The sequence below is a fragment of the Apis florea genome, unplaced genomic scaffold (genome assembly GCF_048593485.1).
Source record: "Apis florea isolate Af1SG1 unplaced genomic scaffold, ASM4859348v1 contig_2492_pilon, whole genome shotgun sequence".
NCBI lineage: Eukaryota > Metazoa > Arthropoda > Insecta > Hymenoptera > Apidae > Apis > Apis florea.
This window is the reverse complement of record NW_028256593.1, coordinates 3,841,172-3,854,911: the sequence shown is the minus strand read 5'-3', so window position 1 is coordinate 3,854,911 and position 13,740 is coordinate 3,841,172. Positions and strand designations below refer to the sequence as shown.

The window sequence follows — 13,740 nt, the reverse complement described above, 5'->3', positions numbered from 1 at the left end:
GCAATTCCTTTAGAATTCTCTAATTTCGCGGGTGTTTGCCCACGATAGCAAGGGTGAAAATCCAGGAAATATCATCGCGACCACCACTCGTTAAAAAGTAATTGCGCGAAATTACTTGCAGCCTTTGCAGCAATAAGTGAATATATAAGAGGGGCAGGTCCAAAGAGCGCTTTCTTCGTTTGCCTGCAAATTATCGCGTGTCCGGTTCCCGCATATTCAGTCGTCACGTCGGAGGGGGCAAACAGCCCTTGGCCAGAGGAAAGCCACGGAGGGTAGTATGTTTTTCAGACGCTTCAGCCTCTTTCCCCAAAGCTTTTTAATAGTAATTTCGGTCGGAAGATAGCGTTGAATACGCTTCTTGAACGGAGGAAAAAACTACGTGGAAAGACCGGTTTTTCTTTGACAGCCTTGCACCGGTGCTCGGTAATTCGTTTTATTGCGGGTTTTCCCAGTGACTCGTGTTTGAATTTTTTTCCTTTTTTCTATATTTTTTTTTTTTTTTTTTTTTTGGATATTTGGAAAGCGAACTGTTGCGCGATAAATTTATTTCTTAAATTATTTTTTTATTTTTACGATTTCGTAATTGAACGAATGATTTTCCTTCTTCTTTTCGAAAGATGGAAATGAGAAGATAAAAACGGGTAATTAACGGAAGATGTACTTCTTTCTCGCGAGAATGATGAATAATAGAATCTTTTTCAAAAACACATAGCTATAATGTCAAGAAAGAAACTTACAAGGAGATTAAAAGTCAGATAAAAAGTATCTTTCTTGAATCAATTCGATATTTAATAATGTTCCGAATTAAATAACATAATTTTTGGAATTGAATTTTCGGAAAAGAAATTTCGAAGCCATTAATTAAAAATAATTAACAACAAGGGGTATCGACGAGGGAAAATGTTTGAACCGCTTACCGCATTGTTGGTGTGCGTTTGATCCGTTTTCAGTTCACGATGGTTGCTGAATTGAACGTAGACTGCTCTGCCACGGAGCTGGGCCATGCACGAGGCATAATAATTTACCATCGTCGCTGCAGCATTTTCATCCGCCATTTCCAGGAACGCCTGCAACACAAAATGGAGAGGACACGGTCAGAAAAGTAAATTGGAAAATGGTCAATGATCGTTGACCTTGATAAATAAATTATCATAATATACCTTGCCATACCTTTTCAATTACTATTCAACGTTTCCCTAATTTATTAATAACTTTTACGATATTAAATCTTAACGCATCAACGTTTCTCGAACGTTTTTTTTTTAATCGAACGTTAAATGAAAATTATAAAAAAAAAAAAAAAAAAGAAAAAGAAGAGAAAAAGAAGAGAAGATAATCGTCGGATAAATAAATTAATTGAACAAGACTTAATAACTCGGGCGAATAAAACATTTCATAACGTAAGGATGGAGCAATAATTTTTCCCAACAGCTGGCCTTAATAATAACTTGATCCAATTTAATTCCTTTTTGCAAGAATAATAATTCTTCAAAAATTCCCGGGGGTAAAATAATTTCCACAATGGTCGATAAATGATTGACGATCTTCGAAAAATCGCGAGATTTTTTCCGCGAATTTGAAACATTTAGAGGAAGGAATTCCTCCTTTTTCAAGATGGACGATTTCAATCTCGTCGAAGATAAAGCGAAAAAGAGGACGAGTTTTGAAATCGAACGCGTGTATACGCGCGTGTGCGTGTGTGTGTGTTTGTGTGAAAAAGGAAGAAAGAGAGAAAGAGAGAGAACTCGCCGCCCCGTGGAATCCAAATATTAATGCAGAATTATCTCTGTAATTGAATTTCCGCGTATTCTTCCGTCGATGTTACGTCCAAGATTTCCTCCACAGACTCGTAACAACTTAAATATTTGCTGGGAACAATAGAAACTACTTTGCAAGCCAATGAAACGTCAACATTCCGATCGCGTCTTTTTTTCATTCTTCTAGTCTCAAATGTTTTTCTTTTTTCTTTTTTTAAATAAAGGGAAACCAAGAGAGGAGCGTGAGCGATTTGAAAATAGACGGGGGAAATGATTGGAAATCGAGAATAATAAATATAACGGTGTTAAAGGGAAACTGTTAACGATACTGGTGGTGAAGGGGGAAATCAATGTTGAAATTATGATAATGGATGGGAAAGATTGTGTACATGCGTTAATGGTATGGATAGTGTTGATAGAAATGGGATGATTAATTGTTAAATTAATAGATATTAATAACTGGAAATGAAATTAGAGGATGAGTGTGTAGTATATTAATTATTGTTAATTCGAAATTGTACAATATTTGCATATTGGATTGGTTCCATCTAGAAAATGTTTGTACCGATTGATTTCAAATTGGTTTAAAATCTAATGGTGAAACTGAAGTTTTTTTTTCTTAGAGAAAAAAAAAAAAAAATCTCTTCTTCTACGTATTGAAAATTTTCATAAAAGACAGACTTTTTATTATAAAAATCGACATATTTACATATCAAATTTACGTATTGTGTTATATTTAATTTGAAATAATTTAAAACTTTTAAACAAGAAATTCTTATAAAATCTATATGAAATGCACAGCTACGGTATTATAAGTGTCTAAGTAATAATCAATTTGGGAAACAAGGAAACTGTAAATTCCTTTTACGATTGGAACTACAAAGGAGGAGATTTTTTAAAAATGATAAATAATTAATTGTACTTCGTTGCTGAAAGTAGAGGTATCGATTTCTCGTTAAAATGTCTCGAAAAAAAAAAAAAAAAAAACACTTTTTCATTCTTCTCTTTCTCCTTCTTTAAGCATTCTCTATTTTTCCCTTGAAACGAGACATTTCACTTTGAGCTCTGTAAAAATCCAGAACAGGGGATACCTTTCTCTCCCTTTTCTCCGTTTTTTTTCTTTTTTCCTTTTTTTTTTTTTTTTTTTTAGATAAGAAGAAAAAAAAACGTAAGAAAAATTAATCTTCCAGCAGATATTTTTAAAGATATCTTTGAAGACCATTGATTATATTTTCATAAAGAATCTTTGCTAGGTAATTGGATAAAAAAAAAAAAAAAATTAACAACGTGAAAGTAGTTTCGATCGAAAAAGAAAATAAAAGATTCGAAAATTTAATGACAAGTATATAATAAATTCAAAAAAAAAAAAAAATATCTCACGTATATAAAATTATCGAGAAAAATTTTTACATCGAGTTTAAAACAAAAATTAATATTGCAAATCACTATTAATATTTAATCTCGCATCAAGGATAATTTGCATGATAAAGATCTTTCTCATTTTTTTCTCTAGGTATCAGAACCCAAACTTAAATTCTAATTCTATTTAACTTAATTTCCGTGTATTTCATTGCTGGCTAACTTTTATTAAAAAAAAAAAAAAAAGAAGAAGAAGAAGAAGAAGAAGAAAAGAAAAGGAAAAAGTCACCCCCCTCCCCCCTGCGGTAATAATTTTCTTAGCCGTTCTTTGAAAAGAGAGAGAACGAAAGGGGAATGGAAAGGAAGAGGGGAGGGAAGGGAAGAATCTGTCGAACAATCCAGCAGAGCAAGTTCGAGATTCCAGGTCGATTCGAGATGGAAAAGGAGGAAACAGCCATGGAACGCATTTTTACATTTGCCTCGGAGCACAGTAGCCGCCATAATGGAATATCTGAAGTTCAGCTCGGGTAAACACACTTGGGACACGGGGAAATTCAGCGGAAAAGAAGCGGGATGAAAAGGAAAACAGACCATTTTTTCCCCGCCCCCTTCTTTAAAAAAAAAAAAAAAAAAAAAAACTCAGCATATACTCGGGTTAAAGCTCGAGCTTCAATTACGTTACCCATATTAAGAACGATACACGGCTTCGATTGTAACGAGGATCCGTTTCTTTTCTTCTCTCTCTCTCTCTCTCTTTTTGCTGAGATTTTTCTTTTATATATTTATATGTATATTTTTTTGTATTTTTCTTCGTGAAAATCTAGGATAGAAAATTAAGATTCGTAAGAATTAAATTTAATTATTATTTTTGGTAGTTTTTATTACACCTTTTTTTTAATGGTTAAGTCAGGTTGAATTTTTCCAAGTTTTCAAGCAGAAAATATTCTGCCTTTTCTTTGTTTCGAGTAGTTTCCAAGAATCTCGCTTCATCCTCGTTTCTCTCTCTTCCTTTCTTTTTTTTTTTTTTTTTTATATTTTTTTTTCCCCTTACATTTCTCTTTCGCTTCAAACTTTTTAATCTTCCTTTCCTCTTCGTCTCATTTTAATACGTATCTCTCGGCTGGAAGCTATATTACGCGGATCAAAAAGTTTAAATTTTCCATTTTTACTCCATGCACTGAATCCCGAAACTTCAAATTCGTGTACGAATAATCGTCATGGGAAAAATTTCCTCGGATTCGATTCGGATTTTCAAACATTCCACAAAACGACGAGTTTCTCCCTCTCGTCATCTCGAAGTGGCGAAAGACTCTCGATTGAATCGCATTTACGAACTATTTCTTTTTTCCTCCTTTTCTTTTCTTTCCTGTTTGTTTTTTTTTTCAAGAAGAACAACAGGGCAGAAAACAGAATGTAATAACAAAATAATTCCTGCATTCCTGTTGTCGATCTCCAACGGTGGATTTTCTTTATTAAATTCCAGCCTGTACGCCTTAAGTATTCAACCCCTTCGAGCAGTCTGCTTCTTTGTGAACGCGGTGAAACACGCTCCTTCCGATCATTCGAACGTCTTTTGTCCCTCCCACTTCTCCTTTCTTTCTTTCTTTTTTTTTTTTTTCATCCAACGACCGATCCCAGGAAAACCGAATAATGCACCATTGAATCCTTAAATACAGAGAGAGAGAGAGAGAGAGAGAGAGAGAGAGAGAGAGAGGACGTCGTAGTATATCGTTAAGAAAAGAACGTGGACAGGTAATGGAGAGGGAGGACGGAATACCACAGGCTATATTGGAATGAACGTTGAGAAAACTTTGAAAGATCGTTCGAAATGTAATCCAGAAGGGGAAAATGTCATACATGAAATCTTCAGGATTTTCTTAACTTGTATACAAAATACTTTACGAAAACGAAGTAAGAAATAATAATATAATAATAATACGATAGAGAAAGGGTAATTTTTAGGATAAGTTAGCCTTAAATGAATATGAATTCCATCTTAAGATTCTAATTATTTCGTTACGAGTGAGACTCGTGGTAAGAAGTTTAAGCAAAAACTATAAGCACGAGTCTGACTCGTTCGACCTTCTTGATCATTGTGGCTCGAGAAAGGGAGTTATTCTGATCATTCGAAGCATATATATATATTACTTTCACTTTATCAATACATTTTTTCAATAAAATCGATCAATTTTAATTTTATCAATTAAAACGATGCTTCAACCATCCCAAGATCATAGGATCAAAGTGTTCTGGTTTTAATTATAATTATGAGACAGGAGAATTTAATGGAACTAAATACTTTAAAAATTGTAAAGAATTTTTAAAAATTAAATAAACTAAGAATGTAAATCATAAAGCTAATGATAAAATTATATTTAATAATAAATGTCTTGTTAAAGTAAAAATAAAAGGGATTAATCTAAATAGATTAACAATTATAATATAATCAACTCTTAAATTTCAGACATTTAATGAATTTTAAAAAACAATTTTATTGAAAATTAATTTTAGTTTGACAAACTAGTGTTATTTTAAATTTAACTAATTTTTCAATTTATTTTATTAATTCATTCAAGAAAATATTTAAATGATTCAATTATAATATCAGGTATAAATCTATGATTTATTCCACAAATTTCAGAACAAAAAAAATTCTGATCATTCGAAGCATATATATATATATTACTTTACCAATAAATTTTCAATAAAATAGACCAATTTTAATTTTATCAATTAAAACGATTACCGCATGCAACGTGTTACAAATCGTTGGATGCTTCGACTATCGACCAAGATCAAAGTGTTCTGGTTTTAATTACAATTACGAGACATTTCTTTCTCTGTTATTTGTATTATGCGCGATATACAAAAGAATACGCGCTCCACGAAAGTAGCGTATCATCGATCGGAATTCGAAAGCGTGGAGGCGGTGCTTTGTTCCATTATTCGTTTTAATTCGGACGCGCGATTCCCATTAAACGAGTCGCGCAAAATCCGATCAAAGAAAGTAGCGAGCAACTTGGAACAACTAGAATTAACGACATCGAGAACTATTAAATTCCTGCAAACTCTCCTCGCTACGTAAACAGCGAAACACGGGATTGGAACGAGCGACGATCACGCGCAGACCTCGAAACGAAAACGAGGAGACGTGATCGCTCTCTGCGAATCTCTCCAATTTTCTCCATCGATCCTGTGATACGCGTATCCGTTTCATTGAATCGACGATTCATTTCGTATAACGTTTAAATGCGGTTGTAAGAATATTAACTTTGCCGAATTAAGAGCTGTATCATTCGATCGAGAATCGTACCAGACGATAATAAAACTTTTATTATCGCACGGAGAAAGGGAATAGAAGACGCGCCATTCGTCCATTTTCCAACTTTTCAAATTTTCAATTCAAAAGTTAATCTTAATCAGCGACTCGATTGCCAAACCTTTCAATTTCTTTCTGACATTAATATAAATTGCCAATTTGAAATTTCTTATTTTACACAATTTTACGCAAGTATAAATAAAAATCCTTGATCATCAAAAATATTAGAAAATACAAGCAATCTTGATGTCGCTTAAAAAAAAAAAAAAAAATACGAATCCGCCCGCAATTAAATATTTCTACATTTTTTAATTAAAATTCGAAACACGCTCGACATGTTCGAAACGAATCCTCGTATAAAAAGCCCAATTCGAAAAATCTAATACCGGCGTCGAACAGGAGGGGGGAGGGGAAAGGGAAAAGGGGGAATGAAAAAAATTACGGGAACTCGTATAGAAGGGGGGTTCGTTAGAGAAATTTCAGCATGCGGAAAAACTGGGGAATCGAGTTTCGGGCGATCATTCATTTCGCATTTCCATGAGAGGTCATCACTTCGTGGGGGAGGGGGAGGGGGGAGGGAAGGTTGAATAATATCTCGACGGGCGACACGCCGCCCCTGAATTTAACCCCGTTAACTCCGTTTCGAGGCGCTAATGACGCATAGAGCCGCAATTGGGTTTTCGTTGGGAGCGTGGCAGGCGCGGATTTCTCGCGAGGACAAACCGGACCCCGCGTTCTAATGTCCGACCGCCGACCATTGTTCACCACTGTTAAACCGGCGCCGTGATTGCCGTGAAAATGATCTATTCAAGGGGAAATGAGCATGCGCCACCAGGGCGAAAGTTTCGATGCTTAAAGGTTAATGGCTGTTTCCACTTCTCTCCTCGGGGGTGAGGACGGAGTGTGATTAATCTGTGTCACTTTTTTTTTTTTTTTTTTTTGATCTCTAGGATTCTCTAGGATACATTGCTGAAAAATTTCGACGATTGTTCGATGAATAAAATTATTAAGAGTTTTGGTAGGAAAATAGGTAGCTGTTTTAACTTTTTTTTGTTTGTAAAAAGGATTCGAAGAATAATCTTTGGTTCGACAATGATTCTTCGACAAATATTTTAGAGTAAAAGTTTTGGTATAGGATGTTGCTTAAACGTGTTTCAATTTTTTTGTTTGAAACGTAAAAGAATTTCTGGTTTTTAATAATAATAAAAACGTGAGAGCGTGAGATTTTGTCTCCCTAAAAAATGCCTATTTCAACGATTCTTTATAAAAGTTTTGGTATAGGGCGATGCTTAAACGTGGCTGTTTCAATTTCTTTGTTTCTAACGACAGATGTGAAAGGATTCAAAGGATATCATCAAAGGATCAGTAAAAAGATAATATTTTGAAGCATTAAAAAATTATATTACACGTCTATAAATTATTATTAATATTTCAATATCGTGTTAATACATTCAACGTGAAAGCAGTTTTTTAGGGGATCGATTTGCCAAAAAAAAAACTCCAAAGTAAATTCACAAAAATATCGATTGAGATTTATTTATCAAAAATTTTCGTTAACACGAGTAATCATCAATCGATATTTTCCTATCCCAAATTAATATTCGTTTTGATTTACATAAAATGATGATTTCCCAAATATGTTCAATTACGTGTAAATACATCACTCTTTTAATACACCTCCCTAACCCACATAATACAAAAAAGAAATTGGATACTAAAAAATGTCCTCGATTTTCCTTCCCCTCTCCCCCTCTCTCCTCGCCTCGGATGATCTAATACGCATCGACACGAAAGTTCGATGCAATTTCGAAGGGAAAATCTTGGCGGAGGGAAGTGTGGAGATCCGGGAATGTACAATCATGGGAAGAATGGGTGGCATGACGATAATCGTAGAGGCGTGGATATCCCTTGCGGTAACCAAGCCCATTACAGGGGTACAGGTCGCGTTTATGGGCTCGTAAATCAAATAGGGGGGGAGGGTGGCATCCAGCGATTATTATTTTGCGGATACACTCACCTTTTCTTCCACCTTTCTCCCGCAACTTTCCTGAAAAGTTAAGGATTCAAGGGGAGAGGGAGATCGACGAGTACATCGATCGATACGATACGATCACACTTTCATCCCAAGTCTAATTGATGGAATAAATAAATTCCGTATTAATCCGACGGAATCTATATTACGACTCGTTTGTTCGAAGCAATTTATTCTTACACGTCCCATTATTTTTTACACAACGTCGAGTGAAAATCATTTCGACTCGACGTTTCCCCGCGACGATCCCGTGAAATGGAAAAATGGAAAGATGGCAAATATAAGGACACGCGTGGCACATGCGCGTATACAAATGCGATGGAAGTTTGGCCGGACAGGTCGTCCCAGGGGATCAAGAAGAAAAGCCGCTTCTGTCCTCGAGCTCAGCGAGAAGGAAGAAAGAAAGAGAAGAGGATCATCCTTTTTTTCCCCCTCCCTCCACTGTTTCTGTTTTTCCTCTCGCGGAGTTTTCCCGTCCTTCCTTCGCTCGATCAAAATTTATTCACGGACAGAGGCGGAAATTCTCCGCGGACTTCCGGCCACCTTCGAAAGTACCCATATTTTTCGACACCGAGATGTGTCTTTTTCTTCGTTCGCGCGCGACGATAAATCCCAAACTTGTTACTCGTTTCCCCGAAACGTAAATTGGGGTCGAAATTTAAATTATAATTTTTCTCAAATTTATTCTCTATTTACGATTTAAATAGTAATAGGATTTACGGTAAATTACGGTGAAAAATTTCACGGATAAAGGTATTTGCACGAAATAAAAATTAATTTTTCGAGGATGGAGAATCGAGTTTTTCCTTGCAAAAGATTATACAGGAGAAAAAAAGAAAGTTATTGCAACTGCAAGTAAATCTGCAGTTATTGCAATTCACTATCGACTGTCACTATTCCAACCGATAACGTATAATTCGATCCAAACTCGCTGTAATATCGTTAACAGTCGCAACAAATTTCCAAAAAAAAAAAGAAACTACCTCTCTCCGCTTAAATAAAAATCCCGCCAAAGCAACCAACGAACTCGAACCAAATCCTCCTCTTCTCCCCTCTCCTCCTCCAGCGATTGATGAAAAACGTAAGCGTCCGGTAAGCAAACCACCCCACTCCCCACTCTCCACCGAGAAGCTAAGAAGCTAGGAGTTATTTCTGATTTAAATAAACTCTCCGAGGATCTCGTCTCGACGAATCGAGCCGAGGAGCCCCGGCTTGTTTGCTCGTCGATGACGACGGAAGGCGAGAGGGGGTTGGAGCATGAATGTAATTTATCCGGGTTATAAGGGATGCGAAACGACTACGTTTGAACACGTCCATCCCTCCCTCACCTCCTCTCCTTCCTCATCCATGCCATCCTTTTTTTCTCCGTTTAAACGAGAAACGCGGCGCACAGAGAGAGAGAGAGAGAGAGAGAGAGAGAGAGAGAGAGAGAGAGGGAGGGGGGGGGGGGGTTGTTAAGGTGGAAGCTCCGGTGAATCAAAGAAATATTATATCATTAATAGAGACCCCAGGGTGCAATGGGGCCGAGTGTCTGCGCCGAGTTTCTCTCGCCCCCCACTCCCTCTGCAACCCCCATCAGAGAGGCGGTGGAGAGGGATGGTAGGGGTATATATCTTGATAATTTGACGCGGCACGCGGTGTATCGGGCGCGTAACCATTGTTTACGGCTTATAGGTTCATTCGCTCTGTTTAAACCGGTCGAGGGGGGTTGGTAAAAGAGAGAGAGAGAGGGAAAAGATAATTTACGAAAGAGAATAAACTGATTCTTGGATAAAATCCGTTAATCGAAGCTTCTGAAGATCGACGAAAAAGATCTTGCAACGAGACGGTCTAATGAATCACACATCTTGCGATATACAAACGGAGGGGGGTTGATAAAATTAAAATTTTCCTCGGAACGGAAAGATATAATTTGTCCAAGCAGCGCTTCACACCACCACGACGCGTTAATAAATAAATAAATCCCCATTATTTAGCTTGCGATCCGAAATCCTCATCAATATCATCAAACACTATTTCAATCCCTCTTCCCCCTCCCCTTCCACCCTCCCCCTCCCCGTAAAATAAATACGCGGAAGGGGCGATAATTTCAATTTCACCCGTCATTACAGAATTAAGGGAAATCCTTAAACATCCATCCGGCTAATTATTCATCAAGAGAGGACGAGTACATGTAGATTCATCACCGGACGAGCTGAATCACGCGACTGTGCCCCCTTTTGTTCGTTTCAAGTATATATATATATATATACATACATATATATTCCGGGAAGGGGAAATAACATTTACGAGGCCCGAATGATTTATTATAAGCAGCTTCGTCCGGTGAAAACCATAATGCACCGAAGGGGAGGGGGGAAAGGAGGAGGAGGGAGGGGGTTATATCGAGTTTTGTGCGCGGCCGTGAGAACCGGCCGCGTGCTCGCGTCATTGTAGACTCGTGGAAACACGAGCTTTAACCGAAACCGAGGTAATCCTCTTAGCCTTTCGAGTGTTTATTAATTTTTCGGGCTAAAATCTCTCTCTCTCTCTCTTTCTCTTTCTCTGTATATACGCATATCTCTTTACGCGCGATCGGGAACGTGGAAAACGAGGGAAACCGGATCGAATTCATTCTGGGAATAAAAAAAAATCTCGATATTCGTGTCTCAATCGATTGGATTTCGTTAAGTCGGTTATTATTCTCTTTCTCTGCTTTCTCTGTTTTTCTTTTTTCTTTTTTATATATAAATGTTTTTCTGTATTAGATGGTTTTTGTTTTGAAAATTATAATATATCGGTAAGTGTGCGGTTTTTAACGAGCCGATTAAATTCTATCAAGAAAAGAAGTGTAATAAAAAGTTCGATGTGGGAAGAGGAATTCGATGAAATAAACGTTTTGGATTAGGCTAGGTTGAGAGATAAGAAAGATATTCTCGAAGATTAAAGACGCGCCGAACTCTGATCATGTCTCAGAAATTTAGAATATAAAGATAGAGATTTGCTCGGTGAAAAAGTGGAACAGAGGTCGTCATCGAAGAACAACAATTCTCCCTTCCGTAAACCTATATAAATAGAAATACGATAGAAAAGAAAACTTGTTTTCTAATTTTCTACAGTTTTTCTACTGTTTACCTTTCGTGCGACGATATCTAAGGCCCAAAAACTTTCTATCTTCGGCTACACAAAAGAGACGCAAACGGAAAAGTCGACTCGGAGGATAACTGGCCATAAAAGAGAACGTGAAACGAGGGAGCAAGTGTTCGTGAAGATGCCATTCGAGGAATTAAATTATGCGTTCATCCCTTAGGCGCCCGCCCGTTTCCTGGGCCAGCTCAGCCATCCGCTTTCTCGAGGGTACAAGGGGAAAACACACGGCACCTCTCGACTCGAAACTCGATAATGGGTGCTAATTAATTAATCGAACCGATGGAGCCAGCCACGTGTCCCTGGAGAACGGGTGGATATCAGAGCTTAACCTGCCGGAACCTCGTTTCCGGCGCCGTGGAAAATTATTACGCCGAACCGCTCGAGCAAAAATTGCCGCTTCAACGTGGAAAATATAGTCGGTGGAACGTCTATACAGCAGCAGCCTCGTTTCGTATTCGTCGTGTAAGAGGGTGAGAAAGGGTGATATCTGGCCGATATACGAGGGATTCGAGCAAGGATTTCCGGTTTGGAATTGGATGGCGTTTGGGATACAGTGATTCGTTGTTGCGATTCGAGAAGATTTTTTAATCGAATGATTCAGCTTGGGTGAAAGTGATACGATTCCTTTTTCTTCTTCTTCTTTATTTAGAAAAAATAAAAAATAATATTCCGTGGGAGATATTTTTCTTTAATATTTGTATTTTATTTTTCTTTTTTTTTTTTTTTTTTGAGAGGGAGGATTATGTACGAAAGATTCGGGTCGGAAAAGAAGAATAAAAATGTTGAAATTGGGGGAAATTAATCGGATATTTAATCTTGAATATATATATATCAAGGTTCGCTAAATATTTTTAGTTTTAAAAAACTTTCCGTTCCGGATAATTAACTTGGACAAATGGGGTCCACTGCTCTCGAAGAAAAATTATTCCTACTTTCAGATTTCGAATTCCACCCACGGGACGTGTACGTTTAGTAGTTTATGTTTGTTCCTTGGTCATTTTTCAAAACTTTATGGGACACGTGTGCTCCATTAGCGGCAAAAGAAGAATTTACTAAAGGTAAAAGTATTCGACTGTGAAAAATAACGCGAGTATACAGGATTGTGGAAAATGATGGTCGATGATTCGATAATCAGAAATAAACGCATCAACAACAACAAATTTATAATTCGTGTGAAGGGCCAGTTAGAAAAGTTGGGCAGAGGATTTAACGAAAGGCCGATCAATCGAGAATTGATGAACGGGCTGTTGGTAACAACTATTTGGACCATTGTTTTGTGATTATCGTGCAAGTTGCTTAATTCATGGCTAGATAGATTCGGAATATTGAATACCCTAATAGTTGTTTCTGTTTCCCCGAACTTTGGAAACGGACTAATAGTGTTCCATCGCCGATTCAACTTCCCACCCAACTACTCGCCTCGACAACTTTCAACAACTGCGTTTTCGACCAGAAAAAAACAAATATTTCGCACACTTTCGCAAGATCTGAATCTCTCTTCTACATTTTCTATCTATCTTAACGACTCGCGTTATTCGTTCGACCAACTTTCTCAAAAAGTTCACTTCCCCTGAATTTATTATCGATTTCCTAACACTTTACCGCGGTCACTTATCCAAATTCAACCACCCCACTTCGTCCAAAACCCCTCACAGCCAAGTACAAGTATTACCAAGACGATAATTGAAAAAAATAATAATTGAAAGATAAAAAGAAAGAGAGAGAGAGAATCTTCATTTTACCACCAGAAATAATATTTTACAAGGAACGATCATCAAGATGACGCTTCCAAACCCACCCCTTCTTCACCCGCCAAAATTACTTTCCGCAGTCACCCAGCCCAACGAATAAAAAGAGCTACAGGTGTACACGTTGAGGGATTCGTTCGAATCCAAGTAGCGCCACCCCCTCCACCCAGGAACGGCCGGAAGTCGGGATGAAAAAGTTTCTCGACCAACTTTCCGCGAATAGATCGTGAGAGAGAGCCAAGTGAAAAACGTAACTAGCAATAGGGACAACACGACACACACGCGCAGAGGATATCCCTAGGGGGTGAAAGAGGGAAAATAGTGGCTCGTGGTCGGCCAATGGGAATCGAAGCCGCAGAAAAGCCTCGGTGAGAAAACTCTTGGTCGACTTCCCCT

The 13,740-nt window shown here is 37.5% G+C and overlaps 1 protein-coding gene across 15 annotated transcripts in view; it reads right to left on the bottom strand.

The window, feature by feature from the left end:
- The window catches only part of heph (polypyrimidine tract-binding protein 1 heph), a 455,618-nt gene that overhangs the window by 84,421 nt on the left and 357,457 nt on the right, over positions 1 to 13,740 (bottom strand). For all 15 annotated transcript variants that reach the window (XM_031916317.2, XM_086906233.1, XM_086906236.1 and 12 more), the window contains one exon: positions 918 to 1,067. In XM_031916317.2, the coding sequence (XP_031772177.1) occupies positions 918 to 1,067 (150 nt within the window). The remainder of the gene's footprint in view (positions 1 to 917; positions 1,068 to 13,740) is intronic.